The 14,935-nt window shown below is 44.5% G+C and overlaps 1 protein-coding gene across 3 annotated transcripts in view; it reads left to right on the top strand.

Annotated features, from left to right (window-relative positions):
- Window positions 1-10,069, top strand: part of MCM3AP (minichromosome maintenance complex component 3 associated protein) — a 53,774-nt gene extending 43,705 nt beyond the window's left edge. For all 3 annotated transcript variants that reach the window (XM_037984968.2, XM_037984966.2, XM_037984967.2), the window contains exons 25-29: window positions 989-1,246; window positions 1,774-1,903; window positions 3,831-4,037; window positions 7,864-8,014; window positions 9,777-10,069. In XM_037984968.2, coding sequence (XP_037840896.2) covers window positions 989-1,246; window positions 1,774-1,903; window positions 3,831-4,037; window positions 7,864-8,014; window positions 9,777-9,935 — 905 coding nt within the window. In that variant the 3' untranslated portion in view covers window positions 9,936-10,069. The remainder of the gene's footprint in view (window positions 1-988; window positions 1,247-1,773; window positions 1,904-3,830; window positions 4,038-7,863; window positions 8,015-9,776) is intronic.
- Window positions 10,070-14,935: the final 4,866 nt, after the last annotated feature.

The raw sequence follows: 14,935 nt of genomic DNA, 5'->3' as shown, positions 1-14,935 counted from the left end.
CACCTCCACTGGGCACATGCATGTCTCCATGCTGTGCCCGCCTGCACCTTCCTTTGGGTTCATGGGCCAGAACAAGCTGGGTTTTGTGGAATAGGGGCTGTTAGCCTTTCCTGACCAGCAGAGCAGTCCATGGGAGTTCACTCAGCCTCAGGAGGAAAGTGACAAGTGGTACTGGGAGGAACACCAACCCTGATCCTGTCCTGCCTGCCCCGCAGGGTCCCTGTTTTCAGAACAGACAAGCCAGGGGCAAAGAGCATGGGGACCATGTAGCCCTGTCCCCAAGCCACGGCCATGGCACTCGGTGCTGATTTAATGTTCCTTTTTTGTCAAAGCAGCCTCGTTCTGTGGCTCTGGCTATGCCCCGTTCCTGGCTGTCTTTGGGCTGTTCTGACACAGATGCTACAGGCCATCTGGCTGGCTCAAGCCCGGTATGGCATATGGGGCTGCTCCTTCCCATGCAGTCAGAAGGGAATGAGCTGCTTATCTGGCAGAAGTTGTGGCATTAGCATAGACACTCCCCTTTGGGCCTCAGGCGCCCTTCTGAATTGTGGGGAGTGGTCTGTAGTAGGTCTAACTCATGCTCATTATTGAAAGAACCCAAAGGGAAGCAAACCACTCAGCACAAGCCCTCAGTGCTGTGGCTAGGTTGGGGTTCCCCAAAATAAGCTAAGACAACTTATACCAGACTCATCTGGGTGCTTGTTAAAATGCAGATTTCCTAGGCACAACCACAGGCCTGTAGAGTCAGAGCTTCTGGGTGGACCTTTACTAGCAACACTGTTAAGGGAGACTGTCTGCGTCCCTCACCTAGACCCTGGGAATAAGCTGCTCTTCCCTCAACAACTGTGGTTCCTCTATGGTTAGAAAGCAGACTTCTCAACTTCACAGTTAGTTGCCTTCTCCTAAGAAAATGTAGAGTTAAAAATGTTTTCATGTACATTTTCACCCTTTGGCCAAACCTGTAACTAATGAGGCACTTTCTCCCTAGCCCCCTGGCTCCCCGTGTGCTCCATGGTTGTCCAGTACGCCTCCCAGATCCCCAGCTCACGCCAGACACAGCCTGTCCTCCAGTCCCAGGTGGAGAACCTGCTCCGCAGAACCTACTGTAGGTGGAAGAGCAAGAGCCCCTCCCCAGTCCATGGGGCAGGCCCCTCGGTCATGGAGATCCCATGGGATGACCTCATCGCCTTGTGTATCAACCACAAGCTGAGAGACTGGACGCCCCCCCGGCTTCCTGTTACGTCAGGTAGTTAGAGCTTGGTGCGATGGGATCAGCTCCTCACGAGACTTTCCTGGTCTAGTTTCTGCAAAGGAAGATGTTTACTTGATGTTGCTGCTTTTCTTTTGGGTCCCTATCCTTCCTTTCCTTAGGACTTCCCTCTTCAAGTGAGTGACCTAAAAACATTGAGACAAGCTAGGAAGGTTCTGGTAGAGCCTGAACTCACCTCCCTGAAACAGGCCCCCTAGGGTGGCTCTTAGAGAGGATTTTGTGGCTTTTGAGTAGTCATTACTGGCCCTGCCAGTCTGGATGTAAGCCTATCTGGACTTTGAGTGATGCATGGACACTGGGAGCCTATTTAACCCAAGTGTGGAAGTCACATAATTGTGTGACTTTAATCAAAGGGCTTGCACTTAAATCAGTGAATTTAAGCACATGCCACCTGTTGCTCTAATATTTGTACCTGTGTTTTTTTTTTTTTTTTTTTTTTGAGACAGGAGCTTGCTATGTTGGCCAGGCTGGCCTCTTTATCTGTTTTTGTATTGTTTTCTCAGAGGCACTGAGTGAAGATGGTCAGATATGTGTGTATTTTTTTAAAAACGATTTGAAAAAATATGATGTTCCTTTGTCGTGGGAACAAGCCAGATTGCAGACGCAGAAGGAGCTACAGCTGAGAGAGGGACGGTGAGGTTCATGTTCAGTATGTTTCTGTTTCTTGCTAAACTGTATTTTTCTTCCAAAGTACATAGAAATTAACATCCTACATGCTAAATCCACTCCATTGTGGACAGACTGTGACAAAGCCTCAAGGAACAGATCATTCCCTGCAGCAGAAACTGTTCTAGAGCAAAGTTCAAAGCATCTCACTTCATTTATTAGGCGAACCTGACCCTGAAACCATACCTAACCAGGAGAGTACAGCTGACATTTCATCTCACTTCCAAATCTGGTTCCAAAGCACAGTACCTAAAAAAGTCACAAGTATGCTTTCTCCCAGGATAAACAATAACAGTGAAAATCTATTAATGTAATTTGTTCCCATAATAGAAAAATAAGTGGTAATTTTAGCAGGTGTTGAAATACATTTCTTAAAATTAGTACCCATTCCTGATAACATTTCTTTATTTTGGGTAATTTCTTTAGCTTGGGTAAAAAAAAAGTCCTAACTTGATAAGGCTACCTAACATAAAACTACCAAAACAGAAAAAATACATGCTTCTTGGTAGAATATTAGGAACAGTGGAATCAGAACCAGCCTGTTGTCCCGGCTACTATTCACTATTGTCCTGGAAATCCTGACCAGCAAAGGGATGTGGGATAGACAGGTACAAATACTGAAAGGAAGGGGAAACTGTCATTTCCAGACAGTACAGTTGTCAGTCCAAGATAATCAACAGTCAAGTCCATAGAACATTCTGAGTTCAGTAAGGTGATCAGATAGATCCACAACATGTTAAAAAAAAAAAAAAAAAAATTCTCATTCATGACAATAAACCCTTAACATATGAGTTCTCAGGGCCTATATGTACAAAGGAAACCTGAACCATTGAGGTTCAGACTAGGTTGTTGACAGGATACAATGCTGTGAAGATGTCAGTTCTGGTACTGATAAGTTCTAAAATTCATCAGGATAAAAACATATGCAGCAATTGCTGAGAAAGTTTTAAATAAGACGGCCGGGCGCGGTGGCTCAAGCCTGTAATCCTAGCACTTTGGGAGGCCAAGATGGGCGGATCATGAGGTCAGGAGATCCAGACCATCCTGGCTAACACGGTGAAACCCCATCTCTACCAAAAAATACAAAAAACTAGCCAGCCGAGGTGGTGGGCACTTGTAGTCCCAGCTACTCAGGAGGCTGAGGCAGGAGAATGGCGTAAACCCGAGGGGTGGAGCTTGCAGTGAGCTGAGATCCGCCCACTGCACTCCAGCCTAGGCGACAGAGCGAGACGCCGTCTCAAAAAAAAAAAAAAAAAAAAAAAGACTAACAAGGTTTGCTTGGCCTGATACCAAAACATATAGTAAAGCTCCAGTACTTGAAACCATGAGGGGATGCCAGAGTAGATGAATGGATCAGAATAAAGAGTCGGAATACGTGACAAAAGTGTTATGCCAAATTATTGAAATTAGTGGGGAAAGGACAAACATTGGGATGTGTTTAGAAAAAAATGTCAGGTGCCCCCTCTCTCACTATTTGTAAACATTACTTCCAATTATCCAAGAGCTATCTATAAAAAATAAGGACCTTGCCAATACTAGGGAAAAACAGAATCTGGAACCCTAGGGTGGGAGGCAAGACATGAAGCAGAGAAGCTCCAAAAACGCGGCTGCCTCGTGAGAGCAGAGACTTCCAAGAGGAACAGGCAGTCTCAATGCCTCTGTGCATAAGGGTCACTACAGTGCGGGGGCTGCCTTCCCTCTTTGCCCCACTCCCTGACTTGATGGAAGCTTGGAAGTAGGCATGGGGCCGGCATGAGCTATCCCAGGAGAGCACATGAGTCTGAGGCACATGTTCTTACATGTTAATGCATATGTGCAAATGTATCTACATGCTTTACATGATGCTGTAGAAATATTTTCTTGACCATAAGCATTTCAAATCATGTACTTACAGTTTGGGAATAAAGCCTTTTCATCCTTCTGCAAACAATTTTCCCACACCATTGCTTCACATGCACCGTAACTGGAAGAGGACCACAGAGTGTGGCCGAGAGGGGAGGATTCCCTGCACAGAGGATCTGATGCGAGGAGCTTCTGCTGAGGAGCTCTTGGCGCAGTGTTTGTCGAGCAGTCTGCTGCTGGAGAAAGAGGAGAACAAGAGGTGAAGCCCACTTCCTTCTAATTCATGTGTTGTTTAGTCTGCTTTATGCTGTGAGGGGAGACTGGTTATTGCTTGATTGATGTAAGACAGCCAGGATGGAGAAGGGAAGGTGGATTATTAGCAACAGTTTTAGTGCTGTAACTATTTAAAAGCTCTTTGAAGACAGAAGCAGTGCCCTAGATAGTATGTTTTTAAGTGAATTTCATTTATTATTTATTATTGAAAGTCAGTGTTAAGTTTTTGTGGGAAATTCATGTGGTTAAGTCTACTCAAAAGATGGTGAGTGCTGAACAGTATGGCTGGCCAGAAGCACCCTGCCCTTGGGAGCCTGAGGCATTGGTGGATGATCCCATGCTGTGAATGGGCAGGAGCTGGGGCTGCCCCTCCTCTGCATTGCCCATTTTCCTCCTTCCCATGCATACCTTTCCTTTGCTTTCATTTGATGGCCATGTTTACCATTTTACTGAGAAGTAGAATCAGGAGTAAGGGACCTTCCACAGGTTTTCCTCTGCCCTCCCTGCCCTCTCAGCCACATCCAGCATCCCCCCTATATCCCCATCCTGACCCCTCTTGTTGCTGGAAAGGAGCCATGCAGCTCATAGTCAAAGTCAGCCCTTCCCTGGGCTGGGATCTCATCTCCCACCTACCCAAGGAACTTCATTCAATGAGTATCCCTCTTTTGTTACCACCCCTCCCCATACTAGATGGTGCCCATCAGCAGCACACAGACATGAAACATGCCTCCCTGTCTTGGCCCCATTTCCGTTTTTAGCCACCACTTCATGTTTCTGCCCTCTTAATAGTAAAACTCCTCAAAAATGCTTGTGATACTCACTTCTCCAGCCTTTCCCGGTCTCCTACAGTTGGCTCAGGGCTGAACATGACCATGAACCCCAGTCCCTGGTAGCATCCCATACTTGATCCTCCCCTCCTTGCTCCTAGGATGTCCGTGTCCCCCTCCTGCCCTGCTGGATCCTCCTCATCCCCCAGCTGCCCCCCGGATTCATTCTCTCAACCTCTCCTCTGCATCATCTGTACCTACTCCTCAGAGATTTCATCCAGTTCCATGGATTTTTAAATAACATCACTATTCTGACAGCTCCAAATTTGTATCTCAGACCTCTGAACTCCACACTTGAACATCCTACTGCTTCCTTGAAATCTTCATTAGACATCTGTTGGATGTCTAGTAGTGACTGCAAAGTTAACATATCCCAAATCCAGTTCCCAGCTTTCTTCCAGCCAACCCCTTCCTTTGGTGGTCCTCTGTTGATGGCGGCTCCATCCTTCCAGCTGCCTAGATCAAGTGCGTTGGAATCATCCCCTCACATCAGCCCATTCACATATCCTATTGGCTCTATTGAAAATACATTCAGAATTGGACCATTTGTTATGACTTCTATGGCCACCACCTGGGTCAAGCCACTATCATCTTCCTTCTGGATTATTACAGTAGGCTGTAGTTTAGTCTTGGTAGACCTGGTGGGTGCCTTTCATGTGAGTTAGGATGGAGATCATGTCACTTGCTTGCTCACAGCCTCTCAGTGGTTTCCCTCTTTCACCTTCATTCAAAGGCAAACTTTACAGGGGTGGCCAGGGCCCTGAGTGATTTGCCCCCATTTCCTCTGACCTCTGCTCCTTCCTTGAACATGGTAGGCAGCTTACAGTTGGGCCTTTGAGTTTGCTGTTCCTTTTGCCTAGGACTGTGCAGCCCCCTCCATTCTCCCCAGCATCCCCACTGCTGATCTAGTACTCACTTCAGATCTCTGCTCAAATGTCTGCTTCTGTTAGGCCCTCCTTGCCCATCCCTGACCTTATTGTTTCCATGCCTCTGCTTTGTCTTTCTCATCTTCAAACCATGTTTCTCTTGTTAATGTGTTCCTTGTCTGTCTCTCCTCACTAACGTATAAATTGCTTAGGGCAGGGCCTCTGTTTTGTTTCAGTGCAATATTCCTTGTACCTAGAATGATGCGTAGCATCTGGAGGAAGCTTGATGAATATGTGTTGGAAGGATGAATGAATGTGTCTGATTTCTAAAATCAATCTCTATAATTTAAGTGGTTTGGGATAAGATTTTTTTTTTTTTCCTTTTTATTAGACAGAGTCTCACTCTGTTGCCCAGGCTAGAGTGCAGTGGCATGATCTCGGCTCACTGCAACCTCCACCTCCCAGGTTCAAGCAATTCTCCTGCCCCAGCCTCCCAAGTAGCTGGGACTACAGGCGCCTGCCACCACGCCTGGCTAATTTTTGTATTTTTAGTAGAGACATGGTTTCACCATGTTGGCCAGGCTGGTCTTGAACTCCTGACCTCAGGTGATCCACCCGTCTTGGCCTCCCAGAGTGGTGGGATTACAGGCATGAGCCACTGCACCTGGCCAAGATTGTTTTTCTTGAAAAGACAGGTATATGGAAGTAGACAACTCTGGAGTACGTTAGGTGGCAGTGAAATATTATCTTGAGTTAATTTTAAGCTATAAGCAGCAATCCACACATTTGGAAAAGTCAGAAGAATTAATTATAGGTGCATAAAACCAAGGTAAATTAAATTAGATAAGCCAAACAAGACAATTACAAGTAATGTTAAGTAACACATAGAAGCAGTTGTGTTTGGGTTAATGCCACCTTTTTCATTAACTATAAATTGGAATTGGATTTATAAATTAAAGGGAAGTGTTTTTGTTGTTGTTGTTGTTGTTGTTTTTGAGATGGAGTTTTGCGCTTGTTGCCCTGGCTGGAGTGCGAGGGTGTGATCTCGGCTTACTGCAATCTCTGCTTCCCGGGTTCAAGCAGTTTCCTGCCTCAGCCTCTCAAGTAGCTGGGATTACAGGCATGGGTCACCATGCCTGGCTAATTTTTTTATTTTTAGTAGAGATGGGGTTTCACCATGTTGGTCAGGCTGGTCTTGAACTCCTGACCTCAGGTGATCTGCCCACCTCGGCCTCCTGAAGTGCTGGGATTACAGGCGTGAGCCACTGAGCCCAGCCTAGTTTTTTTTTTAATTAAGCTTTATTATAGGAAGTTATTAAATTTTTAATAAGTACATTTCTGCTTCTTAGTTGATATAATAACTTAGTTATATTCTTAATAAAAAGCAAAGGCTTAAGGCTGGGTGTGGTGATTCCTGCCTATAATCCCAGCACTTTGGGAGGCTGAGGTGGGCAGATCACTTGAGTTCAGGAGTTGCAGACTAGCCTGACAATACAGCAAAACCCCGTTTCTACAAAAAAATACAAAAATTAGCTGGGTGGCATGTGCCTGTAGTCCCAGCTACTTGGGAGGCTGAGGTGAGATGATCATTTGAGCTTGGGAGGTCAAGGTTGCAGTGAGCCAAGATTGTGACACTGCACTCCAGCCTGGCCAATAGAACGAGACTTTGTCAAAAATAACAATTAAAAAATTGGCCAGGCACAGTGGCTCACTCCTGTAATCCCAGCACTTTGGGAGGCCGAGGCAGGTGGATCACCTGAGGTCAGGAATTCAAGACCAGCTTGGGCAATATAGTGAAACCCCATCTTTACTAAAAGTACAAAAAATTAGCTGGGCACAGTGGCACGTGCCTGTAATCCCAGCTACTCAGGTGGCTGAGGCAGGAGAATCACTTGAACCTGGGAGGCAGAGTTTATGCTGACCTGAGATCACACCACTGCACTCCAGCCTGGGCAACAGAGTGAGACTCCATCTCAAAAAAAAAAAAAAAAAAAAAAATTAAATTAAATTAAAAAAAAGCAAAGGCTTAAAAAGTTTTTAAGTATATATAGAAGATTAATGAACAATAGTTAACTTCCTAATGCTCAAATATTTTTGAATTTATTATATATTGTTTCAGATTTGAAGATCAGCTTCAGCAATGGTTGTCTGAAGACTCAGGAGCATTTACGGATTTAACTTCCCTTCCCCTCTATCTTCCTCAGACTCTAGTGTCTCTTTCTCACGCTATTGAACCTGTGATGAAAACATCTGTAACTACTAGCCCACAGGTGAGAAGTATACATTTGGCATTTTACATAATAATTAAAGATTGAGAGAATGACTGGGGAAAAAAAGTAGTATGATTTATCCTATGATGTTATGACCAACAAATTATTAGCTCAAATTAGACCTTTTCTTAAACTTTATCCATATCATTGTTATAGAGACCCAACTGATTTTGAGTTTCTGCCTATGGAATAAATGAAGAATAGAAATGAAATATTCTTAAGAACTGAGTAAGACCTGTAACTGTGCTGATGTGTAGTTAAGGGCATTAAGGTGATGACAGCAGCTTCTCTTGGAGCACATATTGTCCAAGCTTCGGCATTACCCAGACCTCCCTTCTGGGATTAATTTTTCCTGAGGAAAACTAATGAATGCGGAAGGTAAGCTCCCAAGTCAAGAGCCTCACCCAAGAGTGTTCAAGTAGTGAGTGGTCAGGGTTGCTTTTCAAAGCCAGATCCAACTGGCTCCAAAGCCTAAGGTCTTTTTACCTTACCATTCTTCCTTCAGTGGTTAAAGATGCAAAAACAGAGTTTCAATCACAAATATGTGCCACTGAACAGGTAAAAACTGTGCTCCTGGACTGGCTTTAGGAAGCCCTTCAATAGGGGAGAAAAGCAAATTAAAATAACTTACTGTTTCCATTCATCAGTTGGGCAAATACTTTAAAAATGTTCATGCTGGCCAGGCGCAGTGGCTCAAGCCCGTAATCCCAGCACTTTGGGAGGCCGAGACCGGTGGATCACGAGGTCAGAAGATCAAGACCATCCTGGCTAACACGGTGAAACCCCGTGTTTCACCAGCAGCTGACCTGTGGGGAGGGGGTCTCTCCCATCTCTACTAAAAAATACGAAAAACTAGCCGGGCGAGGTGGCGGGCGCCTGTAGTCCCAGCTAATGTAGTCCCAGCTACTCAGGAGGCTGAGGCAGGAGAATGGCGTAAACCCAGGAGGCAGAGCTTGCAGTGAGCTGAGATCTGGCCACTGCACTCCAGCCTGGGCGACAGAGCGAGACTCGTCTCAAAAAAAAAAAAAAAAAATGTTCATGCCCTTTGAATTATCAATTCTGACCTAAAGAATTCTGACCTACCAGATATTCCCTAAAAATTAATGTATAAAAATGTTTACTGTAGCATTAGTTATATTGCATAAAAGTAGAAGCAATAAATGTTTGAAGATGGGAGTCTGATTAAACAATTATAATACATTCACATGATAGAATTATTCACAGCCCTTGATGATGATATTTTCTAAAAATGACTGGCTGGGCGCGGTGGCTCATGCCTGTAATCACAGCACTTTGGGAGGCTGAGGAGGGAGGATTGCTTAAGCCCAGGAGTTTGTGTCCAGCCTGGGCAACATAAAGAGATCTCATCTCTACAGTACATAATTAGCCAGGCATGGTGCTACATGCCTATTGTCCCAGCTACTCAGGAGGCTGAGCTGGGGGATTACTCGAGCCCAGGAGTTTGAGGCTGCAGTAAGCTATGATCATGCCACCGTGTTCCAGCCAGGGTGAAAAATGACTGACACTGGAAATTGTTCATGATAGAATACAAAGGCAAACAGTCTGTATGCAGATACCAGCTGAATGTACAAGCTAAATGAGGCTGGAAGGATGTACAATGGATAATTTTTTTTCCCTCTGTAAAAATAAATGACTACTCAGATGAGGTTTCTAACATGATCCAGATCTAGTTCCTTCACAGAGAATAGGTCGTGGTTTATTGACATTCCAAAACTGTTTAGTTTCTTTTTTATTCAAATAGAGTGACATGACGAGGCAGCAACTGCAGCTGTCAGAGGCAACAGGAACGTGTCTAACCGAACGGCTAAAGCACCTGGAAAGGCTGATCCGGAGTTCAAGGGAGGAGGAAGTTGCCTCTGAGCTCCATCTCTCTGCGCTGCTAGATATGGTGGACATTTGAGCAGCTGACCTGTGGGGAGGGGGTCTCCCCCAAAGAGTTTCTGTTTTTATTCAAAATAATGTTATTCTCAGATGCTTGATGCACTGTTGAAAATGTAATTATTAATCATGCAAATAAACCATTTAAGTGTCAAAGTCTCCCAGTTTTTCATAATGAAAAGTTGTTGCCCCTGTGTGACCTCTTCAATATTCTCCTATATTCATGACCACCTCAGATTGTCACCCACCAGCATATGCTCTGAGGCATTTTGGAGCTTACATTTCCATGTGTAACAGGCAATTCATTCTCTCAGCAGTCCTTGATGTGCCAGACATGAGTGATGCAGAGATAAAGAAGGACACGGCCTTTGCCTGCCAAGCCTACCCAGCTTACGTCCAGGAGAGTCAGCAGGTATTTATGTACATAATTCTCAGAATGTGCGTGAGGCGTGGGCCTGAATTGGTAGCAAGGAAGAAACAGAGGATGGAACAGGGTCTGGTTGGGTAGAGGAGAAAGAATTCCTGGAGAGGAATGCAGGGGTGTAGCTGGGGACAGTGTACTTGACATGATGAAAGCTTGAAGGTACCAGCTTGGTTGTGTGGCCAAGTGAGGCCACAGGGCGAGGTCAGAGATTCTTGTCACCTTCTGAGCGCTGTGAGAACCAGTTGTTGAAGATTAGGCAGAGAAGTGATCTAGTCACATTTTCTTTTAAAAATGGCATGTGGGGCAGGAATCTTGAGAGGTGGGTGCTACAGGCATTTGGGTGAAATTCAAAGGGAATAAGCCTGTTTGCTAGCAATTGGTGTGAAGAGGGGATAAAATTTGAGCCATATACAGAAAGAGGTATTAATAGACCTGGTGACATTGCATATGACCACTCATCTTAAACTGGCACTCAGCATCTCCTGACTTAATCCTACATCCCCAGACTCTTACTTCATGTCTTCTCATTCTCTTCAAACTTCTTAGATCATATCCTTCTTATTTCACTGAGAAAACAATAGCACTAAGAAGAGAACCTCCTCCTCTACCAAATCTACCATCCAATCCCTGCTTCTCCAAACACACGCTACTCAACTCAGGGATCTTCAGTGATTAACTTCATGTAAAGACTTAATGCTATTTCTTAATCTTGACTTTAGACACTGTTAACTTCCTACAATGGAAGAGGAGTTAGCTTCTCTTATACTGTCTTTCCCACAACATACTATCACCCCCACCCTCGACACCCACATTTCCTCTCATATTAGTCTCCCTAAGCAATTTAATATTGGCTGAAACCTGCATTCACAGTTTAGTGTAACTGTATGTTTACCATTTGCTGTTGAGCCCTTTATTGGTTTATGATTACATTTCCTTTAGGTACAACTTTTGATTTTTCCTGGAGTTAATAATTACATTGTTTTTCTCATTTGCTTGGTTTTCTATGCTCCTGTCACTACTTCACCCAAAAGTCGCTGCCCTAAGTATAAAGCTCTTCTCAACAAAGTCATGTGCATCAGGTAATATGCTCTACTTTCTCTTCAAGATGTTCCTCTGGGAACCCCGTCTTCCTGCCATAACTTGAACATTTCCTGGATTCCAAATCCTATTTTCTTCTTCCTTGGTTTTCTCTTCTTGATGGAGCCTGTCCTTTAGTAGCCTTCTGAGCTTGAATATCTAAAATGTCTTTATTTCTACTGTAATACTATCAAATATATATTTGGTCTTTGTCTCTGCCTTCTGATATACAACTCCTAAAATCCCTGGACTCTCCAAAGTGATGTCTTTTTGTATGCTAGTAAGATGACTGATGGTGGACAGCTCCTGTGTAGCTTCAGGATAGGGACTGGTCATCTGAAAGACCAGGGCATGATCAGAGGGGTTGAAACTTTCAGCCTACCCCCCAAACTCCCAGAGGTTGGGGGAGAGGGACTGAAAGTGATGTTGATCACCAATGGCCAATAATTTAATCATGTCTATGTAATGAAGCCTCCTAAAGACCCAAAAGGACAGGGTTCAGAAAGCTTGTGGATAGCCGAATGTGTGGGGGCTTCCAGGAAGGTGGACAGGAACACGTCCACATGCTGGGAGAATGGCACATCTCAACTCCTTGCAGACAGAAGCTCCTGCTCTTGGGACTCTTCTAGGCCTTGCCCTGTGTATCTTTTCATCTGGCTGTTTATTTGTAGCCTTTAAAAATAGCCTTATAATAAATATGTGTTTCCCTGAGTTCTGTGAACTGCTCTTATAAATTAAAGCCAAGGAGGGGTCTTGGGAACCCAGAAGGACAGGTAAAACAACCTGGGTCTTGTGATTGACACTGGACATGGGGCTCAGTCTTGTGGCACAGAGTCCTCAACTTGTGTGGTCTGCTGCTGTTTCCAGGTAGATGGTGCAGGATTGAAGCAGATACCCAGCTGGTGTCTGCTGCACAGCTGAATGCTTGCTTGCCAGTGGGGAGAAATCCTCTACATCTGGTGTCAAAAGGCTGTTGTGAGAGTAAAGAAATGGTTTTTTTTTTGGACTTATCTATCCTTATGTTTGATTCATCATTTGAATGGGAATAGAATTTTAGATTGGAAATAATTCCTTTGTGTTTTTGCTTTGTTGCTGGAAATTTTTGAGATCACCTCTATTCCTGGTGTTCTCAAATTTCTCAATGACATTATTTCATATGTTGCCTCCCCATTCCCTCCCCAACCCCTGCCCAATTTATTGTGCTGGGCACTTTGTAGTCCTTTTGTCTAGTTTTTTATTGCTATTGAACAAATCACCCCAAATACAGTAGCTTAAATTTGAGGATTCAGCTGGGCAGCTTTCTGTTGGGATCTCTCATGCAGCTGCAGTCAGGTATTGGCTGAGGTTATAGTCATCTGAAGGCTTGACTGGGTCAGCGGTCCAAGATGGATCACTCGCGTGGCTGGAGGTAATGTCGTACTGTTTTCCCCAAATGTCCGGCTCATGCTGACGATGGGGCTCTAAGGAGCTTGTTGAAAACTGTCAATGGGTACAGTCTGCCAGCTAATAGGTTTCTGTTTTTCTACTGGGTTATAGTTGCCAGTGTTTGCAGGACTTTTCTTGTGGGCCAGCTGCTCCAGAGGAATCCTTCCACTCTTATCTCATGCTATCTGGCTGAGTGGGAGAAGTGAGCCTGGACCCACACGTATAGACTTTTACTCAACCCATCTGCTTTCAGTGACTCTCAGCTATGCCTCATGCCTGAGGTAACACCTACTCTGATTCAACTACTGCAGACTTCCTCCACCCAAGTAGAAGAGGGGACCTGTGGTCACACTGTTCCTCACAAAAATTTTCTACCAGTTATTCCAATTTCTGCACCTTCCTGGTATTTGCTGGCAGGAATGGTCTCTTGTTGGCTTCACCCACAAACGTAAGTCTCAACTCTCTCTGGCTAAGTCAGTTATCACTTCTCCATCCATTCCCAGTCTCTATAATTTTGTTGACTTCTCTTGCTTACTGGTGTCTCCTCTCCTGTTCTTTGTGGGGTTTTTTGGTCTTTTATTACTTTATGTGAGTAGGGTTTGGGCAGGAAATGGAGGTTAATGTTTATGCTCAGTCTGCCATGTTTAGCTGAAAATTTCTTTCAAAATTCTGCCATTAGGCTTTTCTCCCCATGTCTCCTGAGATAGCTTTTGTCAGTCACCAATACATTGTTTTGTTGCATCCAATAATAAATTCTCAGTCATCATTTTGCAATCCCTTCAAAGCCTCAGCAAAGATCACCATGTCTTCACTTATATTATGACTTCATATTCCTCTGGTTTTCCTCCTCTCTCTGGCCATTCCTCTATACTGGAAAAGGTTGGTGCCCCAGGGCTCATCCTGGAACTTCTCTGTTTTATGTGCATTTCCTAATTCATCTTGTCCAATCTCATGATTTCAAACACTACCTGAAAGCAAATGACTCCCAAATTCCTATCTCTAGCATTATCTTCTCTCCTGAATGCTAGCCTACTCAGTATTTCACTTGAATGTCTAATAAGCATCTCTAGTATAACTTGTCCCCACTTAAAGCTGAACTTTCCAATCAAACTTTCCCTATTTTAGGCCAGATGCAGTGGCTCATACCTATAATCCCAACATGTTGGGAGGCTGAAGTGGGAGGATTCCTTGCGGCCAGGAGTTTGAGACCATCCTGGGCAACATAGCAAGACCCCGTGTCTCTACCAAACTTAAAAAAAAAATTAGCCAGGTGTGGTGGCACAGGCCTGTAGTCTCAGCTATTCAGGAGGCTGAGCCTGGAAGATCACTTAGCCCTGGAATTTGAGGCTGCAGTGAGCTAATGGTTGTGCCATTGCATTCCCACCTGGGTGACAGACTGAGATCCTGTCACTAAATAAATAAGTAAAAGACACCTCTATTTTAGTAAATGACCACCACCATATACCCAGTTGTGCAGGCCAAAATCCTCAGAGCCGTCTGTATCTGGCTTAATGAACAAGCTGGATGCAGTAGTATGCAAGCAGATAGGAACAGTGTTTTTTTCTCATGACTGCCCCTAGAAGCTTAACTGCGTCAATTCCCAGATGTAGTTTACAGTTTTTGTTCTCTTTCAGACATTAAAAAGAGCGGGTTATTTTACTCATAAAAAGTCCAGTCCATTAAAATATCAAAACTCAAACTCTTCTCCAATTGAAACCTCTTCCCTCACCTAGCTTTGCCAGGTTCAGTGTGAGATTCCATCCAGGCTGAAGCCCCTTATTCTTATTCTTCATGTTTCTACATGGAGGAACTTATCTGGAGAAAAACTTCCAGCCTCTTTCTGCTTCCAGAGAAGGAGAGTGACTCATTTGGTTGAATTTCAGAGAACAGATAGGGTGGAGTGCTCAGGCTCCTCTGGGTACTCTTTCTGGGGTCTGTGGGTTGACTGGAGGGGTGTCTTCTGGTCAGCACTCAATTGCATAGTGCTTGGTGAGGCAGTTCCATGGCCCAGAGGCTGGGGGATATGTTTGTCTGACTTACGGGTGATTTAGTAGCTTGCCCTCTTGCTTGAAGATTTGAGCCTTGTCCTTCAAGCT

Source organism: Chlorocebus sabaeus, chromosome 2, assembly GCF_047675955.1.
Source record: "Chlorocebus sabaeus isolate Y175 chromosome 2, mChlSab1.0.hap1, whole genome shotgun sequence".
Taxonomy (NCBI): Eukaryota; Metazoa; Chordata; class Mammalia; order Primates; family Cercopithecidae; genus Chlorocebus; species Chlorocebus sabaeus.
This window is presented reverse-complemented; position numbering and strand designations above follow the sequence as displayed.